At 36.9% G+C, this 26,657-nt stretch overlaps 3 protein-coding genes across 5 annotated transcripts; 1 reads left to right on the top strand and 2 right to left on the bottom strand.

Moving 5' to 3' along the window:
• Positions 1-1,020: 1,020 nt before the first annotated feature.
• On the top strand, positions 1,021-3,146 carry LOC136223394 (amidophosphoribosyltransferase, chloroplastic-like). Its single transcript, XM_066011352.1, has one exon. The coding sequence runs from the start codon at positions 1,184-1,186 to the stop codon at positions 2,915-2,917; it is 1,734 nt and encodes a 577-aa protein (XP_065867424.1). The 5' UTR covers positions 1,021-1,183; the 3' UTR covers positions 2,918-3,146.
• Positions 3,147-6,453: 3,307 nt separating this feature from the next.
• On the bottom strand, positions 6,454-11,136 carry LOC136223566 (tRNA-dihydrouridine(47) synthase [NAD(P)(+)]-like). 2 transcript variants are annotated; one of them, XM_066011648.1, is made up of 10 exons: positions 10,704-11,136; positions 10,506-10,616; positions 10,181-10,417; positions 9,419-9,800; positions 9,062-9,312; positions 8,052-8,324; positions 7,543-7,824; positions 7,328-7,448; positions 6,986-7,155; positions 6,454-6,892 (listed from the first exon to the last, which is right to left on the bottom strand). In XM_066011648.1, exons 1-10 carry the CDS (start codon positions 10,950-10,952, stop codon positions 6,794-6,796), a joined length of 2,175 nt encoding a protein of 724 aa, XP_065867720.1. In that variant the 5' UTR covers positions 10,953-11,136; the 3' UTR covers positions 6,454-6,793. The 2 variants fall into 2 exon arrangements, with proteins under 2 accessions (XP_065867720.1, XP_065867721.1); XM_066011649.1 differs by having other exon boundaries at positions 9,509-9,800.
• Positions 11,137-22,225: 11,089 nt separating this feature from the next.
• LOC136222023 (bZIP transcription factor 29) lies at positions 22,226-25,705 on the bottom strand. Of its 2 annotated transcripts, XM_066009500.1 has the most exons (5): positions 25,369-25,704; positions 23,861-25,203; positions 23,634-23,766; positions 23,469-23,553; positions 22,226-22,800 (listed from the first exon to the last, which is right to left on the bottom strand). In XM_066009500.1, exons 2-5 carry the CDS (start codon positions 25,138-25,140, stop codon positions 22,553-22,555), a joined length of 1,746 nt encoding a protein of 581 aa, XP_065865572.1. In that variant the 5' UTR covers positions 25,141-25,203; positions 25,369-25,704; the 3' UTR covers positions 22,226-22,552. The 2 variants fall into 2 exon arrangements, with proteins under 2 accessions (XP_065865572.1, XP_065865573.1); XM_066009501.1 differs by having other exon boundaries at positions 23,861-25,705.
• Between the last annotated feature and the right edge of the window lie 952 nt (positions 25,706-26,657).

The raw sequence follows: 26,657 nt of genomic DNA, 5'->3' as shown, positions 1-26,657 counted from the left end.
TTGAAGGAGTCTAATGCATTGTCGTTAGCGTCCAAATGTGTTCTGAGCTCATGGATTTGTCGCGGGGATGATAGGTCTATTGTGCTCTCATGATGAGTCATGGTCGCGTGTTTATTTGATCCATGATAACCACATCAATTTGATATGATTGAATCTGTATGATATTGTTGCGATGAATATTTTCTAGGCCTGAGATAAGACTAAAAAAGGATCGAGGTGAGGTCGATGATCAACGTTACTCTAATGCTTATATTAGTAGAGTCCGAAAATGAGAGCACAAAGCAATTAAATGAGAATTGCAATGGATGTCTGTATATACCTTGATTGTGACGTCACGTTCTATTTATAGGGTGCCAGGGGTAATTTTGGTAGTCGGTTTGGGTGTGCATCCTAGCTTCTTTAGAGGACATATGTCATCTCCTGAATGACAGATGTAATTTAGATAGTTCGTAATAAGTTCAAACTGTAATCCTGAACTGCATCAAGGATCCTATTCCGAGATGAATTCTGAATGCTTCTTATTGGTCCGCACGTCCTAGTGGTTATTCATTCTAACACTGCTTGCTTTGAAGGCTCTCTATGCTTCGGATAACTTTACTTGCTTTAGATGAAGACACGTATATATTCGGATATTCACATACTGTTTAACTGAATTCCTTTTAAAACAGTTTAATAAGTTACTTTAAGTAAATTCAATAAGATAACATAACGTAACATCTCTTAAATTCAAGTGACCAATTAAATGTTGAAAATAAATTCGGATCCTACCATATATATCTTTTTTTTTTAATTAATAGATGGTAAAAGAAAAGTTTTTTTTTTTTTTTTTTTAAAAAAATTAATGATATATGTATGGTAACATAATATCATAAGCTATTTGGTTCACGAAAAAAAGAACAAAAGCAACTTGATGACTACATACACTTGTTGTTGTAGTAGTAGTAGTAGTTGTAGAGAGAAATTGAAAGTGTTATGTTTGGGAAGAAGAATATAAAAGAGTAAGAGTAAGAGTAAGAGTAAGAGCAAGAGCGGGCACTCCATTCAATATCACAATTTCACAAATACTATAAAAACCTATTTCCTTCCTTCCCACCCTCACAAACACAACACAACACAACTTGGTGTTGGAGTTTTCAATCTCTCCTCTCCTATAACCTAGAACCTGCCTCTTCCTCCTTCTCCCATGGCTACCGCCAATCTTTCCCCTCTTTCTAACCCTTCTCTTTCTTTCAACTCTAATCCTCAACTTCCCCGCAAATCCCCTATTTCCCTCCTTCCCAAAACCCTCCTTAAACCTTCTCTTCTTTCTCATCCCCACAAATCCCACATCTCTTTCTCCTCTCAAAATCCCCTTTCTCATGTAATTTCCGGTGATGTCGAATCATCTGCTGATTCTTCTTACTTTGATGATGACGATAAGCCCCGTGAGGAGTGTGGTGTTGTTGGTATCTACGGCGACTCTGAAGCCTCTCGTCTTTGCTATTTAGCTCTTCATGCTCTCCAGCACCGCGGCCAAGAAGGAGCCGGTATTGTTGCTGTTAATAATAAGGTTTTACAGTCTATTACTGGTGTTGGGTTAGTCTCCGAAGTCTTCAATTCCTCTAAGCTTGACCAATTGCCCGGCGATTTAGCTATTGGTCATGTTCGCTACTCTACTGCTGGCTCTTCTATGCTCAAAAATGTTCAACCTTTTGTTGCTGGTTACAGGTTTGGTTCTGTTGGGGTTGCTCACAATGGGAATTTAGTTAATTATAGAGAATTGAGGGCTATGCTTGAAGATAATGGTTCTATTTTTAATACTAGTTCTGATACTGAGGTTGTTTTGCATTTAATTGCTATTTCCAAGGCTAGACCTTTCTTTCTTAGGATAGTTGATGCTTGTGAGAAGTTAAAAGGGGCTTATTCTATGGTGTTTGCTACACAGGATAAATTGGTTGCTGTTAGAGATCCTTATGGTTTTAGGCCTTTAGTTATGGGTAGGAGAAGTAATGGTGCTGTTGTTTTTGCCTCTGAAACTTGTGCTCTTGATTTAATTGAGGCCACTTACGAGAGAGAGGTTTATCCTGGGGAAGTTTTGGTTGTTGATAAAGATGGGGTTCAATCTCTTTGCTTAATGACTCACCCTGAACCGAAACAATGCATTTTCGAACATATTTACTTCTCTTTGCCTAATTCAGTTGTATTCGGCAAGTCTGTTTATGAGTCAAGGGAGTATTTTGGGGAAATTCTAGCCACGGAGGCTCCTGTTGATTGTGATGTTGTGATTGCTGTTCCTGATTCAGGGGTTGTGGCTGCCAATGGTTATGCAGCCAAAGCAGGAGTTCCATACAAAATAGGCTTAATAAGATCACACTATGTAGGAAGGACATTCATCGAGCCGTCCCAGAAGATTAGGGATTTCGGTGTTAAGCTTAAGCTCTCACCAGTGAGAGCTGTATTAGAAGGGAAAAGAGTTGTTGTTGTTGATGATTCAATTGTAAGAGGAACAACCTCCTCGAAAATTGTTAGGTTGCTTAAGGAAGCTGGGGCTAAAGAGGTTCATATGAGGATTGCCAGTCCTCCAATCATAGCTTCTTGTTACTATGGAGTAGACACACCAAGTTCTGAAGAATTGATATCAAATAGGATGACTGTGGAGGAGATAAGGGAGTACATCGGGTGCGATTCACTTGCGTTTCTACCGTTGGATAGCTTGAAGAAATTGTTAGGTGAGGATTCTCCAAGCTTTTGCTATGCTTGTTTCTCAGGGAAATACCCAGTTGAACCAACAGAACTTAAAGTGAAAAGTATTGGTGATTTTGTGGATGATGGATTGAATGGAAGTATTGAAAACATTGATGGAGGTTGGGTTCAGGGACCTCGAAATCACAATAAGGACAGGATTAGTGATGTTCAAAAGTTACCATCTTTATCATGATAATGTTGTTTGATGCATTGGAGGTTTTTTTATGATTAACACAGATGATCATGTCTTGAGTCAGTCATTATAATATGAGTTATTTGGATTAGTATTGTTTTGCTAATTAACTAGATTATCCAGCACCAATTTTGTCCATCTTTCAGTTATTATCATCTCAACTAGTTGTTGCAATAGTGAATTCTTTTTATCCTTCTGATTCTTTCCAATTCCAATGTTGTATTTGTAATGCATTTGGCATCAATGCATAATTAACTCAAGCTTTATGTGCATAATGATGATGATAGGTAACTGATTCAGTAGTAGCTATGGTGCTAGAATGTTACTACCATAGTTAAAATTTCATTGTGGTGTTATGGACTAATTTGTTAGAATGTCACTACCATAGTTAAAATTTCATTGTGGTGTTATGGACTAATTTGTTTAGGTTTGCCCATACATTAACAACTTACTTGATCAGATTTCTGCGCACATCAAATGAACTAGGACTTGTGCTGTTATGGTCTAATGGATATTTATTTTAAGCAAAATGAATTTCATTAAACAAGTGTATGCTTGGTGAATCAAAGAAGGAGAGCTATGCGTCCATTCTATTGGAAACTTAATTCGGTTAAATGAGCAATAACTGTCGTAATATCCGACTCAATCTCATTCTCATCTAAATTCTTAGTCTTTAACCACCTTAAAGTCTCTGGAATACTCATGGTATCCCATTAGGAGGTTGAAACTCTCCAAATAGACGATGGGAAAATGTCCTAAAAAACTCACGGGAAAATGTCCTAAAAAACTCACTTATAATTTTGCACAACAACGTCAATCCCAAGGACCCTAGAAATCACAATCACCGAAGCCAACAAGAGACCAATAAAATCTCTCATGCAACATCAACGGAGAGCCTAATCGTCCTAGAAGCAGATCGACGAGCACGCTCAAACATTCTATAATAACCAATAAACTGTCAGGGCGTACTACCCCTCCCCCACCCCGCGTGCCAAAATTGACTTTTGCATCCATAAAATTCCAGTCAGAATTTAGAATAATCTCGACATCCGCCAAAACAGACCCAAACCGCCACTCATGCCTTCGCAGTAAACTTTCACATACCCATTAAACTTAATTCTTTTTCGAAGCACATCTAAACGATTCAGACATGTGCGAATCTTGAAAAGGAAAATGATATCAAACTTATTTTGAGGACAAGATCCATAAAAAAAAAAAAAAAAAGACCTGTTGCAAACTGCAAGTTGGATTGCCTAGCTCATAACAGTTACAGGTCTTTAGACTCAGAAGAGAAACCAAATAAAACTTATAAATTCAACAAAACAACAGACAAAACTTGTTCTAATGGATCATAAAATGTGCTTTTATGATTTTTCTTTGTTTATATTTCTAGTCGGGTTAGATTCTTACTAAATATATATGTGGGTGTGGCGAGGGCTTTAATTTTGAACAAATTTCAAACATGATAATCCATCTTAATATTAAATACATTTGCGGGTGTAGTGAGGACTTTAATTGTAATTAAATTTGGAACATAATTTATTTTAATGAGAATTCATTAAGATGAGAATACATGTGGTTTGGATATTTGGATAGCAGTATAATGAATCTATCCCCAAGAACTTTCGTTGGTTAAGCTACGGCAGAATATTGATTACTCCCTCCATTCTTTTTTATATGTCGTTTAAGGTTTTTCATCAAGACCAATGCAATATTAATGAGACTATTAAAATGACTAATGTACCCTTAATACTTTTCTCCTGGATCTCTACTTTCTATGCAAAATTTCTCTCTCTTATTAATTTTTATGACTTAATTAAGATAATTTGCATTAATAATTATATCTCTCTCTTACAATAAATAGGGGCAAATTAGAGAAAGTATTGTAAAAAGTGCATTGGTAATACAAAACGACATATAAAAATGAACAAATTCAAAAGTCCAAAACGTCATATAATAAAAAACGGAGGGAGTATTTGATTTCCGTTGCGTGCGTGTGTTCTTTCCAGCCCTGTATTTGTCTTTATTTTTATCAATGGTACAATTTCTATTGGCTTATAATTAAGCAAAGATATTTTGATAAACAATATTCTATAAATGTGGTCGTCACTCTATATTCCTAATAATCCTGATTTTACTTCTAAATGCTTTTATGATTTATCAGAATATCTCTAGTTTTTTCAATTGAATAATAAAGTAATAAATCTTTTAAGTCCTAAAATACTAATAAAACAAACAGTAAACTATTTATGATCTTTTGAGGTAGTTTTGTAAATCGTATGTACAATAGAGCCAATTATGTATTTGAAATCTACAAAAATATCTCAATTACATATTATTATTATTATTATATATAGATATTCATATCCATATGTTTTGCTTATCAATTATTGAGAAGATATCCTTAACAAAAAACATTATTATCACTAAATAATATGCATTCCGTTGTTCTTAATAAAGTCAAATTTAATTTAATGAACTTTATTTCGTGTTAAATAACGAACACAGATTTCTAATGTTAAGCATACATTAACTTTCTTATCTCAAGGTTAATAGAAAAAAAAAGTACTAATTTAATGAGGATAATCTCATAATCCTATTTTCTTATATCATAACTAGTTTTTGGCCCGTGCGATGCACGGATTCATCTTAATATATAAATATTAATAAAAATATAATCTAATAATTACAATTAATGACATAAATGTGTTATATAAATTAAATATTATTAATAAAGGTCTTGTACCAACCAACCTTGGGTAATATTTTTATAAATAAAATCAAGTAGATTTTAAGTTGATTACGAATACTTTTCATTCTTTCTAATATCAAAATGAAAAACATAGAAAGAAGAATATGCAAGTAAACAAACAAATAGAAAGATTCTTCTTTACCATAAAAGATAAAGATTCCTTCTCTTTTGTTTGATAGTAGACAAGTTCCAAACAAGATGATGATACCCATGTGTAGTTGGATAATTGAATGAGTGGCCTATAATTTAGAAATTTCGTCATACACTTGTTTTCAAAAAATAATCGGTGGTAAACGTAGCACAATTTCAAGTTACAATCTTCATCCCAATTTAATTCTCAACTTTAGAATGAGAGCGACTACAAGCATAGAGTTAGAGAGTAATTCTATAAAAATTGAAATCAAGTACACCTTATTTTATGAAGAAAGTGACTGAACCTTTTATTATCTATTGATAAATTTGACTCATGAATAACACACGCTTTACCATATTAGTTTGTATACAGTTATAGTCATAATAGAGATTAGATTAATAGGCAAGTACAGATTGTACAACACAAAATGCCAAAAATGTCAGGAATCAGTAGCAAATCCTTATAAAATAAGGTTGCAGAATCAGTCAAATTTAAATGCTGTCACAAAGCAAATTAGTATTCAATATTATAAAAATATATACTGATTCCCTTTTACCAATCCTAAATCTAATTATTGCATATCATCGATTCTCTATCAATTTTGCATGGATTACCACTTCCTTGATGAATACAGCATTTTGGTATATGATAAGAAACAACAAAATTGTTTTCAAATTTCGGATTGTTTTCAACTAGGTAAAATGTATGCTATCAACTCATCGAATACAGCATTTTGGTATATGATAAGAAACAACAAAATTTATTGGGAGACAACCAAATTGTCCCCCTAAATAATGAAGTTAAATCACAGAACCAGTAAATAGAAATTAACGCATTCTCACCGAGCATTAGCTTCCAGCGGCAACTGCGGGTTTTCAGAATCACTTAGCATCATCAAAAATGGAACCTGTTGCAGAAGAGGGCAGGAGAAAAAGGTTTGTGCAGCTAACATCAATATCAAGTTTGTCTATCAAAATTAAGAAGAGACATTTTAGCCATTTTCTGCTTTGTCGTAAGCATTTGATTTATGCTTGGGTGAAAATGTGAAGCCATCTGGAACTTTGCCGAGCAATAATTCTGAGATTCGAATCTGCATAAAGTAAAACAAATTGTAGGTATATTGTGCTTGGCAGTTTAAAATAAGTAATACATCATGCACTGGAGATACAAGGCAATGAAATACCCAGTCAGCAGCAGACTCGGATGCCATCATTGTTTCAAGATCATCACGACCACAGTATGAGGGTGGACGCCAGTTAATCTGCTGTGGAACGACCTCCAAAAGACCAACAGGTATATATCTGAATGTGTAGCTAAGCCATTCCAATAAGAAATGCCTAGTTGTTTCGACTCCTATACGTGGGCAAAAGCAAGAATTATGGGTTGCATTAATTTTTCTAGAATCCAATCTGATCAGCGATTTATCATTCATAATTACCATCACAGAAAGTATAAGTTTTAGAGCATGTCCACACGTAAAATGAGACTCAAGTTACAAATATTTCATTTAACCAACAATGCATACCTTTTGTATCGGAACCCCAATGTTCAAGGCCACAACGTACATAATCCTTCAAAATATCTAGTCGTTCTCCAGAACTGATGTCCCAATGCCTTTGTTCCTTTATTTCAGTAAATATCCAAGGCTACAAAATGCAATCAAAAGCATGGTTCAGAAGCATGCAATAAAGCTTTCCACTTGTAAAATATGAGTGAATATGAAAGCTCCAAATTACATACCTTGACCAGTGCTCCTCTTGCTATCATGCATGAAGCGAGCTGAGGGCAGTCAGACTTGTGTTTATTCCAGTCTGTATATGAAAATATATCCCCATTTCCCAGAACTTGAAATGATTCTGGGGCCTTTTCAGCACACTTATATATGTAGTTCCAATCAGCAAGCTTGCTATACCGTTGCTGACGTGTTCTACCATGTACTGTCACAGCATTGGTACCCCAAGTAGCAATATCTGCAATTAATGAATCAACACGATTTTTCCCTTCAAAATAACCCGTTCGTACCTAGAGCAACAAGATGATGTAGATTAATCCATCCAAATCAACCATACAAAGGAAAAAAAAAAAGGAACACAAACACAAGCAAGAACACATGACAGAAACTTCTTAAGATGCTTAAGAGATAACTGCCAAAAAGAAAAACTCAAAGGCATGACAATTAGTATTGAGATAACATGCCAAACTCCCAACATTGTTGTAATTGTTTCATCAGCAGAAATATGAAATATTACCTTTATAGTTATGGGTTTATCCACTGTACCACAAGCAGCAGCTACCATATTTTTCATTCGCATTGGTTTGTTAAGAAGACATGAGCCAGCACCCTTGTTAACAACAATATCAATTGGGCAACCCATATTTATATCAATGAAGTCAACTTCACATTCTTGATCTATAAGCTCTATAGTCCGTGTCACAGTATCTGGGTATGCCCCACATATCTGTACACCAAACAAATCCTCAGATGAATGGCGCCTTAGGAGTGCCCACTCGGAAGCTTGACCCTGACCAAACAAGAATTGGTCAAACAAAAGATTTCAAACCCAATGCACAAATTATGACTTTGTAAGAACTAATCATGTAGAAATAATTCATTATGAATCTCAAGTATCACTAATTATGGACAAAAACAATAGATTTTCTGAGAAATTTAAAAATTAGTTTAGATAGTCTTCAACCTTAGCATGCTTACACTCTCATCTACAGAAAGACGAAGCTAAAGAATCACATCATAGGTGTAATACATGTTCCATATTATTGTGGGCAGTAAATGCTGCAGAAATAAGGGCATGCTGTATAACTTCTGTTATCCCGTTTCCTGTTTTTGAAATACCAAACAATTCAATAATTTTGTTTTCTTATCCTTTTTTCTTCCATATTTAAATTCAGAAGCAATACACATTTTCATAGGGTTTTGAGACCTAGATACAAACAGTAAAATCAAAACAAAAAATCCCAAATATATCTTAAACCCCATTGCTTGCTTTATACCTTAATAATAAACAATGAAAATTTTGCCAAAGCTCATCCATCACATCATTTTAATAAATTCTACTAAAAATATCATAATTTTAGAATTGAAAGCACCTAAGTGTTAGCTGAACATGTCAAAGCTGTTTAAACACATATTTGTGAATTAAACAGCAGAAAGATAAAAGAATAACTAATGAAAATAATAAATTTTTCACAAATTTTCAGTGCAGAAGATTTGGGATCAATAAAATACAACAAGACTATGAACCTGCAGAAGATTTGTGCACATTGCCATTTCACCGCAAGTTATATCAGCTCCCAACGCTTTGCAAACCCTTCGAAAAGGAAGATTTCCAACCGTAGTCAAAGGTGCAAGATACAGCTTTTCTCTGAAGTCAATAAGCTTCTTTTCTCGTGGGTGCATTTTCAAAACTTTATCTGTTTCTGCATTACCAGTGACACCTTCTAATTCAGTTTCCCCACAGCTTTTCTCAAAATCTTTATCTGGGATGCTCAATCCTGTTAATGGTTGAATTCAAGGTCAGCTACATATTCTCTAACTCAAATGAACATTTGGTACAAATAAATAAATCAAACACCACTGAGGAACAAAAGGTAAGACAACCATTAGCTTCTTCACCAGAGCAACAGTTTTCTTCAACAGATGACTTTGCTCTTTTTAGGGGCCTATTTTCATCAGCTTTTATTAATTCACCTTCATTATACTCTGTTGGCACTTCCGAAGAGCACTCCAAGTTATCATTTTCATCACTACAATCCTTTGGCACTTCCAAGGAGCATTCCGACTTATCAGTTTTATTGATACAATTCTTTGGCACTTCCAAGGCGCATTCCGACTTATCAGTTTCATCGACACAATTCTTTGGCACTTCCAGTTTGTCAGTTGTGTCACCGCAATCTTTCTCATTAGTAGCACGAGAATCATCCCTAGCCGTCAGATCAACCTCATCTTCATCCTGCTTTTTGACTCTTGAATTACTAGGACCCTGAGAAAAAGAAAACAAGAGTGGCACAAGGAATGGTGAGACAGCGTAAAATTATGTAATGTCAGCAGAATCAAAATAGAAGTAAGAACGACCTTTATGTAGATAATTGTAAGCCATAGACTTAGCAGATTGAAAACTCACAGTTTACTCTTTTGGACATGCTATCTACATTTTCAAATTATAATCCTTCAAATTATCTATTCATACATTATCATATAAAAAATAATTCGCCACTTGTAGTGATAAAAAGGAGAAACGCAAGCATGTCCAAAAGGCTGCTATGCCCTCGGCTAACTACATTATAAATTAAAATCAAAGACTGCCAAGAATAACAGTAATTAACAAACTATAAAGCATTGAAAAGAGATAGTGGTTATTACCACAAGGCCAAGAGCTTTAAGGTTGGCATCAGCCTTGGGGAACTTCATCTTATTCTTCCATAAAAGCTTCTGGACATCTTTGTTCAATCCATTTATCTCAGAGCTTCTGCTTCGGGAATTCGAACCATTGCCCCTAACACCAGCTTCATGTGTACCATAAAATCTACAGGCCAAGCCATAAGGACACGGCCCTTCACCATTAGTAAAAGGGCATTTCCCCTCTAAATCAGCCGGTTTCTGCACTTTGCGACATCAACTCAATAACAATAATAATAAAGCAGGCGCATTGAAATTGGATTAAGAAGCTAGCATTATCTAAAAGTACCTGATCTTTAAAGGCTTCTACGTCATGGCTGAAGCGGCATTTATCGCCATAAATACAAGAACTAGCATCTTCACTCTTAGCTACCTCAGAACAGAGGTGCAGAGCAGAACTCTGCTCAAGTAAATTCAGAAACAGAACAAATTAAAATTGATAATAATTGAATGAGAAGTAGAATTTGGTAGGCAGAAGGGTTGACACCTGACGTCGTTCGCGTTTGAGCTGGCGTTTGGACTTCTTCTCCTTGGCTATTACACTGGAATCTGAAACGGCAGTGTCGTTTTGGTTTGTCCTAGAAGGCGGAGGACGAAGGAACTCTGCCTTTACTGGAGCTATGGCTTTGGCTACAAGCTCATCCACAGTAGGAAGAGTTCTGTTAGAATTATGTAATGGCGGTTGGCCGGATGTGACGACAGAGTTTTCGGTGAGTTCGGCCGCAGACTCGGCCATGTTGAGCGAGTTAATTGACTCAGCAGCAACTGAGTAGCTATGACAGTCAGGTCAGGTTTTTCTAAATCTTCTAGGGTTTCAGTAAGGTAAACAAACAGTAAAATTATGGAAGCCGAGACTTTACGTTGCTCACCGCATCTCGTCGCTTGTTTCCTTTAATTTTTGGATAAAAATGGCTGCTTGTTACAACTAAACTGATTTATTTATTTTTATTTTTTTGTATGAAAAACTGACATCTTATTCAAGATAACGCTAAGTCACGCTCATTACAAGACTTGTTCATGGCTGGGCCGGGCTGGATTCGAGCCGGGTTTAACCGGGTTGAGTAATAATATTCATTTATCCAGGTAACTTAGCCCGCAACTTCCGAAGTACCGACTTGGACCGGGTTGGACTCGAGCTAAAAATACAATCCCAGTCCCAGCCCAGCCTACCCACAATGTTTCAGAATCTATAAAAAAAAAATGGTTAAATTTTTTTCTTGTTCTGCTAATAAACCAACAGAAAACAAATTAATCATAAATTAAATGGTAATGCTTTTTTTTATATAAATTATAAATGGTATGTCAGAATAAACTATAGCAAATAAGACTGGAGTTTTTTTCTCTCCTAGGTTGAGAGTTTTCGTTTTTCTCTCCTGGGTTGAGAGTTTTTCGCCTATTCTTCCATGCTTTCCTTGCTCTGCAAGCTTCATTGCCACTGCTGCTCATGTGTATTAGTGTTTCTGGCAATCGATTCATTGATTGTGCCATGGAAAATCTTATGGATAACCTATCGCTTCAAGAGGAGGAGGTTGAGAATCTCGCACTACATGCGGTGGAGGATGAATCGCATGGGACTAATTCTGACATGTGTCTTTTGGGGGAGATTTATACCGACCGACCGATCAGTTTCACTGCTCTCCAACATAGGCTCGCAAGTATTTGGATGCCTCGACGTGGTCTGTACGTTCAGAGATTAACAAAAAAACGATACATGTTTAGGTTTATCATAAATTGGATATCTCTAGGGTTTTGGAAGAGGGGTTGTGGGCCTATGATAATCACCTGCTAATCCTTCATCTGTTAAATGCAAATGAGGATCCTCTCTTACTGGAGCTCCATCATATATCGATATGGGTTCAAATCCACAATCTCCCGACAGGTTGTATGTCTGAAGCTGTTAGCAAGAGGTTGGGAGATTTCATTGGCCAATTTCTACTTTATGATTTCAAGAACAATGCCGGAGGATGGAAGATGTTCATGTGTATTCGGGTGAGTATGGATGTCAGAATGGCCTTGAAACGTTGGAAAAAGGTAACAAATGAGGGTGGTTCTCCCTAATTGGTTCGGTTCAAATATGAGAGAATCACTTATTTCTGTTACATATGTGGCCTATTAGGCCACACAGATAGGTTCTGCCCCAAGCACTTTACCAGCCCAGCTGATTGTCTGAAAAAAGAGTGGGGACCTTGACTGAAGGCCTAACCAAACAGAGGTATTCGAGGTGGGGGTGAAAGATGACTGTGTGGTGCTGATGGTGTACCCTTCATGGCAGATAAATCTGGGGTGTTCTATCCCCGAATTTCCAGGATACTCTAGACTTTACAATGGGGTGTCAAGGACAAGAGGGGGATGGTCTGGAGGATGAAGATGTTGCGGAGGATCTCAACAATATTGGGGATAACAAGAGGAAAAGAAAGAAGTTATTGCTACAGGCTTCAGGGCTACGCAAGCGAGGAAGTAGCAAAAGTGTGCAGAATAAAAATTCAGGATCGACTGAGCTTGTAGGCGAGCCCCGCTGGGAGCCATGATTGGTGGTAGCTAGAACTGTCGTTGTCTTGGCAAACCTCGGGCGGTATTGGCTCTCAAAAATATTTTAGGGAGTAATAAGCCATCCCTTTTGTTCTTATTTGAAACTTTAGCCCATCAGAATATATTAGAACAAATAAAGAAGACTGTAGGGTTTGATACTGTGTTGATATGGAAGGTAGAGGAGGAGGATTAACGATTATTTGGCGAAGTGATGTGAATATTACTATTTTAAGCTTTTCATCTTTTCATATTGATGTCAGTATCCAAGAAGGCGAGGTGGCGGCTTGGAGGTGTACATGTTTTTACGGGTAGGCTGACCGATCAAAGCACCATCTCTCTTGGGACTTGCTCCGTACTTTAAAAGATCAATCGTCACTCTCATGATGTGTGATTGGTGATATGAATTGTATTCTAAATCAAGAGGAGAAAAGAGGGGGAGCCTGTTATCCTGCAGCTTTGATCCATGATTTTCAAGAAACCATTTCTGATTGTGGTCTTCTCGATATGAGGTTGTTGGGTTATCCGTTCACTTGGGAGAGGGGTCGGGGATCTCCTTGTTGGAAATTAGGCTAAGGTATAGCAGCGGAAATATAAAATTTTTAACCTATTTCCATAAACCACAAGATCCGTTAACCGTTATTTCATATAAAGAGGGATAAGAAGAATTACCTCTTGATGATCAATCTACCGTTGTTAATGAAGTGCCCACAACTCTTCTCCGAGTTCCCAAACACGAAATAAAACACAGGAAGATTAATTTAGAATCAACCGTTGAATAGCAACCAAAGTAGATTGCCTCTAACTAATCAACACAAGATCAAGGATAAAAGAAATAGATGAAATCAATTGATCGGAAGGAAGCCGTAGAGAAATCTCGTCCTCGAACTAGGGGTGTCGAATTTTCTCTCTCTCTCACTATAGGGATTTCGAAAATCTCAGTAGGGAATAGCTTAGGGATTTCGAAAATCACTAGGGGGGTATTTATAATCTCTTGTATCTAATCCCTAGTTAGATAGAATTAGGTTACTGAATAGGAATTTAATTCGGAATAGAATTTCTAATTATTATCTCATTATATATCTAATATATTAAGGATAATAATAATAACCTTATTGGATAATAATAGGAGTATTTTAATCTAATTAAAACTCCTAACTTATTTATCTCTTAATTAATTTAATTCATAATCCTAATCTAATTAGGAATAACAAAATCAAATTAATTATTCATGTATTTAATTACATGAATTTCGACCCCCCCTTGGTCCATGGGCCTTACTGGGCTCAATTGAGCTTCAATCAATTAATTAACATCTATCTCTCTTTTAGGTTCCAAGTCTTATGTGTGACCCATTAGGTTCTTATTGCTTCTAGCCGTATGCAACGTTATTAAATTAATTTTCAAAGAATTATATTTAATCTTTGCATAACGGAATGATGTACAGAGTATGTGATTAGCAAGTCCGTAATCATTCCCCCAGAGCTATAAGAAGACAGGTTGATTCTGTCGTTAACCTTTCCGTATTAGTTACAGTATAATTCGATCCTTTATCAACTACATCCTTGAACTGAATCTTATGACTATGGGTGATGTCAAGTCACATATAGAGAGACGTTCGTTTTACTTGTACAGGCCGAGTCAACTCAAAAAGATAGGTTAAGTGAAATCTGTATTTCAAGTCTTAAGCTATCACCTTGCAAGGATTTAGAGTCGAGTCTTCCACAAGCGATCCTTGGATGTATCTCCCATTTATCGGGAGTGACAAATGCTCAATCCAATATATAACGATCCCGCAATCACTTCCTGTGATACCCAACGTATACTGTTCACACCCCAGAGTCATCTCTGTTAAGGATCGTGTTACACCAGAGTCAAAACGTCACATTCTGTAATCCAGAATACCAATTAATATTCCTTTGAGTCTGAGGATTAGTTATACCTATTAATACCAATGAGATGAACAAGTGACAAGGATGAATCTACCCATCATGTTATCTCAAATCGGATCCCCAATCCTAATGAACAACTTTTCATCGGATCTATATAACTGTCCAGATATCTATATATATGAAGCTTGTGAGATCAGCTTTCTGTCGGACAGAAGACATTGTTACATACAAGTCTCAACAGTGATATATCAATCCTAAACATATCACTTGACTTGGGGTGGTTTTAAGTTTATTAGTTTATTATAAAGTTTTGTCTCACTTCATGCTTGTATGAACACTTTATAATCACTTTAAATAAACTTACGGATTTCCTTTTATTAGACTTTATTTAGTGTTTAAAAGGGATTGCCTTTATATAGTTATAAAACATATATCTCATTAAAACAAATGATATAAAGAACAATTCATTTACATTAAGTTTGTATCCTAGAACAATTGTCTATAGGACACTAAACCCCAACACTCCCCACTTTGTTGAAGATTTGGACAGGTGTCTTGCTTCACAGGATTAGCTTGACCGTTTCCCTAAGGCTAATCTATCCAGTGGAACGTTGTCTTCTTCTGATCATCTTCCTATTTTTCTCCATGTCAGGCCTAGGACGAATTACCCCTCTCATTCCTATCCTTTTAGATTCAACAATTGTTGGATGCAAGAGCCATGTTTTGTGGAGCTGGTTACGGCCGAGTGGCACGCTCACAGGAATTGTGACTTATTAACTAGACTTGACAAATGTTGCACATCAATGAAGAGTTGGGGCTAAAAGTTCAGGTTGCAATTCACGACTAAAATAAGGAAGGCCAAAGCTGATCTTGCGAAACTATTGAGGTCGAATCAAGGAAATTCGGATGCATAAATTTTATCGACCCGTCGTGAGCTACATAAGATGCTTAAAATGGAAAATTCATATTATTGGAAACAAAGGTCCAAGACATAGTGGCTCAGGTAGGGAGATCGTAACAACAAATTCTTCCACGCAATGACATCTCAAAGGCAGAGAAAGAACAAAATCGAGAAACTGTTACTGGAAGATGGGGAGTGGATTAATGATGGCGAGAAGATTGGGGATCTAATAAAAGACTATTATGCGGATTTGTTCAATGTTGTTGATGATCCGTTTGTGTCTGCACTTGATCAAATCTCAAATAAAGTGAGCGCTCTTATGAACCGTAAGGTAGGCAGACAGTTTGTTATGGAGGAATTCAGGAAGGCAACTTTTCAAATGCACCAGGATAAGTCCCTGGGTCTTGAAGGGCTCGGGCTGGGTTTTTCCCCAAAAGATTTGGTACCTTATTGGAGAAGATGTAGCAAAGGCGACAATATCATGGCTGAAGAGTAGTTCCTTCCCTCATAAACTGACTGAAACAAACATTGTTCTCATTCCAAAAGTTGCTGCTCCTGCCACCAAGAATGACGTCTGACCCATTGCCTTGTGCAACGTATTATATAAAATCATTTCAAAGGTGTTAGCTAACAGACTTAAGGTTATTCTTCCAGATATCATTGCTGAAAAACAGTTTGCTTTCGTCCCTGGTAGACTCATAATTGACAATGTGATTACAGCTTTTGAAACAATTCATTCCATGCGATCTAAACGGAAGGGCAAATGGGGCTTGGTAGCGGTTAAAATCGATATCAGGAAAGCTTATGATAGTGTTAGATGGGAATATCTCTTAAAGCTATTATCTAAATTGGGTTTTACAGAAAGGTGGATCAGCTGGATGTTTATGTGCATTAAATCTGGATCTTATTTCTTCCATGTGAATGGTAAGAGTGTGGGTCCTATTATACCAGGTAGAGGCATCTGTCAAGGAGACCCGCTATCACCATACCTGTACATTTTGTGCGCTGAAGGTTTGCCTTGGCTTCTGACTCAGGCTCAGAACGCCCGTGCCCTGACTGGATGTCAAGTTGCTCATCGAGCCCCAGTCTTATCCCACCTTCTGTTCGCGGATTATAGCCTTCTTTTTTATGGTGCAAATGAAAACGAAGCTAGGACTCTTAAGGAAATCCTAATTCAATACGAGCAAATCTCAGGCCAGGCTATCAATTTTTCTAAATCCAGTATGTTTTTTAGCCAAAAAGTCACTGAGGGGGATAGAAGTTTAATTTGTGGTTGCTTGGGGATTCACAAGCCAATGGATATATCCCAGTATATTGGGCTCCTTGTGATGGTTGGACGAAGCAAGAAAGTGGCATTCGGGTATCTGAAAACAAGACTATCAAACCGATTGTTTGGTTGGGCAGGGAGGTTACTTTCACAAGGGGGTAAAGAGATTCTGTTAAAATCAATTGCACAAGTTATCCCTACCTATTATATGAGTACCTTTTTACTCCCCACCTCGCTTTGTGATGAATTGCAAAGGATGATGAACTCCTTTTGGTGGGGTTCAAACCCCGCTGAAAGGAAAAGGATTCACTGGGCGGTTTGGGACAAACTTTTTGAAAGAAAGGAACATGGGGGCCTGGGATTTAGACAGTTGCACGCTTTTAACTGCGTTATGTTGGTTAAACAAGCATGGATTCTTATGTCAAGACCTGATACGTTGTTTTGTCGAACACTCACAGCTAAATATTTCTCACAATGAGACTTTTTCTCATCACGATTGGGATCTAACCCGAATGTGATTTGGAGAAGTATCTGATCGGCAAGATCGGTGCTTGTAAAAGGCTTAAGATGGCAGGTTGGAGGGTTGGGAAATATGACGGTTGCTGATCTTATGTATGGTCTGATCCTTGGTTAATTAATGCTCCGGATTTCAAACCAAGATCTGTGCAAGGTGAAGGGTTGGGAAATATGACGGCTGCTGATCTTAGGTTACCAAATTCTGATGAATGGGACTTGGAGCGGATAAGAGGATTGTTTGTTGAGCAAGATGTTCAATGGATTTTACAGACATTACTAGGGGAAAGGAATTAAAATGACTGTTTGATCTGGCACCATGAAAGAAAAGGTCAATATTTGGTGAGGTCTGGTTACAAAATTACAAGGGAAATTATGGATGATAGAGTAGTCCTGCGCGCAGCGTTTAAATCGACCCGTTTCTGGGCTTTTCCAATACCTCCTCGAGTAAAAATGCAGGTATGAAGAGCTTGCTGTAATTTTCTTCCAGTTAAAGATAGACTCTCTATAAAGGGGGTAGTGTCTGATAATCTTTGTGGATTATGTAAAGAGGAGGGAGAACATGCAGTTCACTTGTTCATAGATTGTGAATATGCTGGATGTTTTTGGCTTGAAATGGGCGTTGATTCTCATATTGTGACGAGTGACTTTTTTATCGATTGGTTTGAAAGTTTCTTAGAGACTAGGGAAGAGCAGGAACATTATGCTCTTTGTCTGGGTCTTTGGGAGTTGTGGTGTTAGCGAAATGCAGGTATTTGGGAGAATTCATCTATTCCTCCTCGAATTGTCACGGGTTTGTGCATGAATTTTTTTCAATTAATTTAATGCTGCAATTTGTCATAACAGTTCCCAGGAATCTGTTCGCAGCCCTTGTGTTTGGCGTCCTCCGTCGTTTGGAAGAGTAAAGTTCAATGTTGATGCCTCTGTTCGGCTTGAGCTCTCCAATTTTGGTACTAGGGGCGTGGTAAGGAACGACGTAGGTGACTTTGTTTTTGCTTTTGCTCAAATCTGTCAAGACAAGGTCTTACCGTGGATGGCAGAAGCGTTTTGTTTACAAAAAGCTCTACTCCTGGTTCAGCGGAATGGATGGGAGGATATAATCATTGAGATGGATGCTAAGGAGGTAGTCAACGCTTGTTACTCGGAACACAACGATATATCAGAGTTCGGTACGGTTATTAAGGCTTGTCGTCAGTTAATTCATAGTCTAGTGGATGTTTCAGTTGTTTTTGTCAAAAGGTCAGCCAACAAAGTGGTTCATAGGTTAGCTTGTGAGGCCTTGTCTTTGGCTACGCCTACTTTCTGGCACTCAGAACTGGTTTTTTTATATTCTGTGATGGCCACTGATGTAACGATGATTCATTTATAAATTCATTACTAGTTTGCTTTCAAAAAAAACTATAGCAAACAAATTAATAATAAATTAAATGGTACTGCTTCTTGTTTTATAAACTATAAATGGTATGTCAATTGAAATCATAGAGGTAAAGTTTTATAATTTTGTTTTATATTTGAAAATATCGGATATTTTATGTTTAAGAAACTTAAAAAATTTATTTTTGGAATATAAAGTTTTTTAAATTTGAATATAAAGCTTATTTAATCGAAAAGAGAATGTTGGACTGGAACAAGGCTTACACTTCCAAGCACGGACGAGCTAGCTGGGCGAAGGGATTTCCGAGTCAAACGACTACCTTACGTAGCACAGAGCTGGAGCACAAAACTGTACAGGAAGAAGAATAGTTGTTGAGTGGAAGGTGTATTACCACCAGCGTCTGTTGGGGTAACAAATAGAGGTGCGCATTATATAACAACGACATAGTTCTAGTGCGCGCTAACTTTTAACTAGCCACTGTAAGGGCTATCTATATTTTTCAAGAGAATGCAATTGGCTCTCACCCGAATTCCTGCCTTATCTCTTAAAGGCTTCCCCTGATATCGAGGGAGATATGCTTTTTAAAGAGATACAGGGCGAGAGATGCTGTATTTTACATGTGTTTCGTTGCGTATTATGGCTTACCTTATTAGAGAGGGGTTTGGTATTTCTTGCGTTGATAAAGAGAAGAAAGAACTCTATTGCAAAGCAAAGGTCGATATGAGGAAGAAAATCCTTACTCAAGAGAAGGCTGAGCTGAAGACAACTATGAATCAATAATCAAAGCTTGCAATTGGGGGATGTTGCAAAGTCAAGATTTGGATGAAAGAGATAATGCCTCAGCTCTGGTAACAAAGTAGTAGGCAAGCATTCTGTGGGGACCGTCCATATCTCTAAGATTGCTAAGGAAACCGCCCCATTTGACGGTGGATGTGCTGCTTACCAAGCATGAGCCTTCTTTGGGCGGTAAGAATGATAATGATATTTTTATAGAATGCACGAGATACGGTTGAAGTTTCCAAGTTCGTTAGTTCTTATTCACTCTTCTATTTTTGAAGCTCTCAAATGGAGGACCATATTAGCTTGAATCCTCCGAATGAGGCTAGAAAAATTATTATTTTGCAATTTCTTTATAAAAAAAATGTCTCAAAAGTAGTTAAGGATGTATTAAAATGCAGGTTAGAGGCAAAAAATGGGCTAGATTCGAGATGCACTTGTTACCGCGTATATAAGGTAACAACCGCGTTTACGTCGTTCACCATGCGAATAAGCAAACTTTACCCTTGCGAGTGTTTTTCTATGTCTCGATGGGTGGTTTGTCTCCATAATTTTTTTTATTTGTGTAAACTCCATTTGGGGGATGTGAAAAAAAAAATTATTTTGCTAGAATGCATCCTTCAAAACCTAAAAGGAATATGATTAAATTAATGCCTTTAACATCCCGAGAATGGTATAATGATCCGAGCCTTCGAGTTTAGGAGAGAATACCCGTGGCCGATCTCAACAAGTTTATCCATTTTGTTTATCTCATCTGGGGGTATAAAGATATACCATTAGCCTTTGTACAATTTGACATGAAGATGGTTTAACTCTACTCATACTTTCCATCTATCGTTCAAAGATATGTCCATTACACCAATGGACTTCACGACTATTATTGAGATGCGGTTTAGGAACACCTCAGTTCCTTTTGATACATGTCTTGCTATTCCGACCCTCAAAAAGCGAGAGGTTAAACAACTATTGGGATTTATACCTAAGATGGGATCTAGATCCATCCAGCCATCTGAACGCTTCAGATGGTTACTAATGACGATTTCTTGTGCCTTTCCAATTTATTTATTATGCCTATTTTGAGACATGTCCCGTGCCTTCCCAATTTATTTGTTATGTACTACTATCTTGACTCCATCCTTTTGAGGGACCTCAAGTGTGTAGCTTTTCTATATATTGACCTAAACAACATGATGTAAGTTATGTCTTGGATTAATAGACAATCATTAGTACAATTTATAATATGATTAATCACACAATTAAGGTGGAGGATTATGTGTAGGAGAATATCGGTTGGTTTATTTGAATAAGCTTCTCTTTTTAAAGTTACAACTATATGTGCATCAAACTTGGTCTAGGAGAAGGAGCTCGATTGGATGGGATATGTTTTTTTGGCCTATTGAATGCTCTAACCAATGCCCCCATTTCAGTTGGTGTCAACGATTTTTATGCATGTAGTGTGGATCACGACATACTTGGATTTTAGAAAATTTAAGTCAAATACTAGGTTCCTTTATCCCTAACGTGAAGACAACCACCAGTGCACTTGTTTGGACAACCAACCTCCTTTCTACAAACATCCAACACATTCTTCTATTGACATGTGTTTTTTGCTACTTAACATATCCATCTTAATCATTTTAACTTTTAACTAGCAACAACAACTATAATACAAATTTATCCCTAACCCTTGGGAAAAGTATAAATTTATCCCTAGCACTATGGCCCTGTTTGCTAAAGAGCGTTTTGAGATAAAAATAGCGGTTTTGACCAATTTTAGAGGTTTGACCACTGAAACCGCTGATTGGAGTGTTTGGTGGAGAGAGGTTTGGAAGAGAGTTTTTGGATGAAAACGCTAATTTAGAAAAAGCTCATTTTATGAGCTTTTTCAATTAGCGTTTTGCAATATTAAAAATTAATGGACTTCTTTAACCCTAATAGATAGACTCTCTCTTCTCCTGCGCCAAAATTAATGTCCTTATTCGTCTTTTTACACAAACCGCTATTATCAATCAGCTAATTTTTACCAAACATGTCTACACAAACAACTAGTCAAATCAGCTAATGTAATCAGCTAACAGCTAATGTAATCATCTAACAGCTAACAGTTAATTCCCAAACAGGGCCTATCAGGGAAAACACAGTTATCCATATCGTAAATTGATTCACTATTATTTGACTAGTACTAACACAATTACAAACATCTTACGAAAATATCAATATTTAAATCAATTAATCATATAAAAAACTGCCTATTATGTTTAATATATTATTAAAACAATTATAAACAACCTCACAACATACACAAAACTGCTTTAATTGTGACAATCGAATAACTGTAAAATTGGTCTTTTTGGCAATATTGGGAGTAAAATTGCACCATTTGATATATTAGAGTAATTATGAACTTCCCCAACCCAAAAACGATAGTGGATCTTATCCTACAATTTTACTTCACACTTATTTTGGAACCTAACAGACCATATATCCATCCCTACATAGAACAGTTCTCGACCAAGGTTCCAAGTTTCTGGAAGACAAATGAGAAAAACACTTCAACAATAATACCGACTTTTACAAAACATAACAGCCAATTTCAAGGAACCCACAATATCAGAAGCCAAATGTACCTATAAAACAAAGACAAATACGAGATTCCAACACTGTTTTCCCAAGAAAAAAGCAACAATTGTCGAATGCCAGTCCCTACTTTTGAGCAGAGAAGTCAACAGAACTGAGGTGGCCCAATTGACAAAATAAATAAGAGAATCTTTTAAATGAAATAAACAAAGAAAAGAACCAGTTCAACTTTCCAAATGTCACAACAAAAACATCTGGTTCAATAAATGTTCTCACTAATGATTTATATATCTATCAGATATAATAAATAAAGGCTATGATCATAAATAAACATATGTATTGAAAACCTGTATATCACTTTCGACGGTGTGGTGTTCCGAGATGGAAATTTGCAATTCCCACCCAAAGACCTTTTTGTTGGGAGTTGGAGAAACTAATGAATGAATGCACTGTAGAAACAAATCAGAAATTGGAAGACTAGAACATGTAATGAAAACAATAAGCTGCTTTATCCTTCACAATCAGCATTGGAAACCGAGTTTCCATTCTGTTGTTGACCTTGTGACTGCAACTGTTGCTGCTGTTGTTGCAAATGGTGCAAGTTCATTTGAGAAGCCTGTGTTTGCTGCAGCTGGAAAATTGAAGGGTTGATGGAAAGTTGCTGAACCATGCCGTTGGTTGGGTCAGAATCCCCATTCATCTCTGCAATAGCAATCTTCAATCTTCGGACATCCGCAGTCAAGGCATCATTTAGAGCTGTCTCAGTACAAAACAAATAAACATGAATAAACAATCAACCAAGCACATTGCAAACAGAAAAATAGGAGCACAAATGGCAGTGATTCAAAAGAACTACAAATGTTGGAGATTAGGCAGCCTCCTGCTCATTACCAACTTGAAAGAAAGAGAAAACCGAGTGAAACAAGTAAACACAGAAAAACAATCCGCAAACTACAATACAAGCACACTGATGCTGAATCTTTCTGAACTAGATCAGCAGTCACTCAATTGCAAATTATGCTATGTTCACATTTCAGAAATTCTGATATTATCAGAGTTGCAGGCGGCATCACAAGAATTTGTGTGTGTGTGTGTGTGTGTGTGTGTGAGAGAGAGAGAGAGAGAGAGAGAGAGAGAGAGAGAGAGTAGGTCATAACATTATCATTAGTCTTATTACTAGTATCATCCTTGAATAACCTAAAATGTTCTAGTAGTCTAGTTTGGATATTCTGAAATTGAACAGTTAACACTCTCCATAATATGAATTCAAGATGTTGCATAATCATTCATCGGGTGAGGCATCACATTATGAATCCAAAGAATCAGTAACTTTTTTCTGGCATGCAAATATGCTTTTTGAATGCTTCAAAAAGTAACAAAGCTAAGGAATGTAATTGAATTAGAATGGAGAAAAACTTCCATACCATCCCGAAGGTGCGCTTGTTGCTCCATGGCTTGGAGACGAAACTTTAGTTCATTATTCTGAGTTGTAAGCCCAACGGAATCTCTCTACATGTAGAGAAGAGAAGACAATAAGAAGAGGAAAATAAAGATAGATGAAACAACATATATGCATTCCAGAAAAACACCTGTAGAAGTGTAAGCTGGGCAGAGAGCGTTGTAGCTTCTGTCTGCAGAGTTTGAACTTTGTGTTCTAATTCTGAAATGTATCTCATCTTCCTTTCTTTGGAACGGGCAGCTGATTGACGATTTGCCAAAATCCTAAAATGGGGAGACCAAAAATGAAAAAAGTCAGTATGAAGCATGATTAATACTTCATAAAACCCAAAGAGAAGCAATTAATTAGGGGGAAAACCTTTTGGCACGCTTTGGATCACTTAATGCAATCTCAGCAAGTTTCTCATTTGCCATGATCTTCTTCAGCTCAGCGCCACTAAACTCGCCATTTCCAAACTCCAAGCTGAAGGCATTCCCATCCATTGAATTGCTAGGTGATAGCTGTCCAGGGCGAGCTCCAGGCGAAGGTGGTAGCTTTGGAGACTCATCACCGAAATTCATCTTGCCCATGAAACTATCCATCGAAACACTTCTATAGTGTCTGGTGGTAGGAGTAATATCACTTGCTGCAGCCCTTTTGATCCCCTCCCTCCTCTCTGTTGAAGCCCTGGGCACACTACCACCACTTTCATTAACACTGCTCTCAGCCTCATTATCACTGCTATCTCCTCCATTTGTCTTTGTCCCACTGGCTCTACTATCCAAGTCATCACGATTCTCATTACCATTCTTATCATCAGTTCCAGATGAGTTCAATGCATCAATGTTGTCCAAATTCATGTAGGCTGAAAACAAATCATCAACAACTTCACCTTCTGATTTTCTTTCACCCATCCCCTCCGCATTAACTTCACCACCTTTCTCCCACTCCTTTTTCACTAATTGAGCCGGCTTAGCCGCTGCCGAATTCTCTTTGCTGGAGAGTGATCGATCAAAAACACCAGAACCCCTCAATGGAATAAGCGGCGGAGAAGATTGCAACACATTAGCAAACCCAAAAGGGATATCACTATTAGACCTTCTATGTGCTTTGCGTGGAGGCAAACTCTCACCAACCCTCACAGTATTAGTCCTATTAAAGGCAGACGGTGGTAATAAAGAATGGGAATTTCCATCCCTTTCATCCATGGACACATCATTTGATGGAGGGTCTGAAAAAGAGGTTGAAGAGGTTTCACGGAAAGGGGCAGGACTCAAAGGCGGAAGTGAATCAAGTGAGAAAAATGATGATGGCTGTGATAAAGATCGTGAATGAGTAGGGGTTGGGCTAAAGTTCTGGGAGCCTATTTGCTGGTTGGTCGGTCTAGACACGGGGATCTGAGAATAGGGTGAAATGGGTGGGATCTGACTGGGATGGGAGGGAGGTATCCCTACTCTTTTAGTACTATCAGGGCTAAAATTATGCGCGAAGTGTGCAAAATGTCTAGCACGGATTTGCGATTGGCTCAATTGAGGTATATCGAGGTGGCTAATTGATGAAAAGGGTTGCTTAGGCATTGAAGAAGACGATTGAGTAGTTCCATAAGAAGATTGAAGCCTTTGCATCATTTCAGTGTTAGCATCTTCAGTATCACCCATTTCCTTACCTTTCCCCTTTCTGCAACTACTAACAAATATTTCTATAATGCTCCAATCAAAACCCTGTGATTATCAGTAAAAAAGAAAAAGCCCCAATTGAAAATTTCACCAAAACCGAAATCAATCACCTAAGAATCTTCAGTTAAGCAAAAGAAGAGACAACCAGAAAATGCTATTTACAAAGAAGAGTAATACACTTGTCGAAGTAGTGTAGGAGATTAAAACTACCTTGTTAGAGTAGAACGTTCATTTCGAGCAAAAATGGACGAACAGACGGCTGAATAAATTCCTTGGAATTTTAACCTTATCTAACTTCAATCGGCGGAAATGGCGATGAAAGATTGACGAAAAAAGATTAAAATAAAACAGCAGCAGCAGCTACAGAGCAAGTCGGTTTCTCTCTCTAGAAATTTGAGCATTGATTGTTGCTCTCTCTCTCTCTCACACTAGAATTTCACTTTTCTCTATCATCTAATCTGCAATTATCTTTTTCTCTTTCGACAAAAATTTAAAATTTAAATTAATCATTTATTAAAAAATTCAAAAAACTGTGTTTCTTTCTTTCTATGCAAGACGAAGACTACGACACGGATTTCATGACGGGGAACGCGTGAATTTAATAAGAATTTCATTTATGGAGTATTTGAATTTGGATTGAATTTGCATTTCATTCCGACTTCATTTCTCCATTGTCACCGCAACTTATTTAGCAATCAATTTGGATGTTGGATTTTCTGCCTTAATTGGATTTTTTTTTATCCTCTCACGCGCTCACTTACGCTTGCACACACCAATATTTTTTTCTTTTTGAAAAATGCACAAAATAATATTAATATTCCCTCCTCATCCTTTTTTTTTTTTAATCAACTTTCTTTCTAAATTTGTCGTTGGAAATTACCTTTTTTCAACAATCTTTTCATTCTTTCCTAAATATAACCACATTATAATTCATAAGTATGAATTGACTCCGGATACACGAATGAACGGCCAAATTTATAGTGAATTATTATAAATTATAATTTATTAACTCACAGGAAAATTATAAAAAAGTTTTTTTATAAACATAACAAAGTTATGTTAAATACTACTCCCTCCGTTTTTTATTATATAACGTTTTGGACTTTTGAATTTGTTCATTTTTATATGTCGTTTTGTATTACCAATGCACTTTTTACAATACTTTCTCTAATTTGCCCCTATTTATTGTAAGAGAGAGATATAATTATTAATGCAAATTATCTTAATTAAGTCATAAAAATTAATAAGAGAGAGAAATTTTGCATAGAAAGTAGAGATCCAGGAGAAAAGTATTAAGGGTACATTAGTCATTTTAATAGTCTCATTAATATTGCATTGGTCTTGATGAAAAACCTTAAACGACATATAAAAAAGAATGGAGGGAGTATATTTTAAGAGTGTAATTATATATATGGAAAATTCTTCAATGATTCAATCCATCCTATGGAATCAAAATGAAATAACCTCTCAATAAATATGAATCATATTTCTCTCTCCTC

This window comes from Euphorbia lathyris, chromosome 3, assembly GCF_963576675.1.
Source record: "Euphorbia lathyris chromosome 3, ddEupLath1.1, whole genome shotgun sequence".
Classification (NCBI taxonomy): domain Eukaryota; kingdom Viridiplantae; phylum Streptophyta; class Magnoliopsida; order Malpighiales; family Euphorbiaceae; genus Euphorbia; species Euphorbia lathyris.
This window is presented reverse-complemented; position numbering and strand designations above follow the sequence as displayed.

Coding starts and splice junctions, on each gene's coding strand:
- LOC136223394 (XM_066011352.1), top strand. CDS start 1,184: ATGGCTACCGCCAATCTTTCCCCTCTTTCTAACCCTTCTCTTTCTTTC.
- LOC136223566 (XM_066011648.1), bottom strand. CDS start 10,952: ATGGCCGAGTCTGCGGCCGAACTCACCGAAAACTCTGTCGTCACATCC. Junction 10,418..10,505: donor TAGAAGCCTTTAAAGATCAG/GTACTTTTAGAT, acceptor CGCAAAGTGCAG/AAACCGGCTGATTTAGAGGG. Junction 9,801..10,180: donor TTAAAGCTCTTGGCCTTGTG/GTAATAACCACT, acceptor TCTTTTTCTCAG/GGTCCTAGTAATTCAAGAGT.
- LOC136222023 (XM_066009501.1), bottom strand. CDS start 25,140: ATGGGTGATACTGAAGATGCTAACACTGAAATGATGCAAAGGCTTCAA. Junction 23,767..23,860: donor GATCCAAAGCGTGCCAAAAG/GTTTTCCCCCTA, acceptor TCCCCATTTTAG/GATTTTGGCAAATCGTCAAT. Junction 23,554..23,633: donor CCCAGCTTACACTTCTACAG/GTGTTTTTCTGG, acceptor CTCTACATGTAG/AGAGATTCCGTTGGGCTTAC.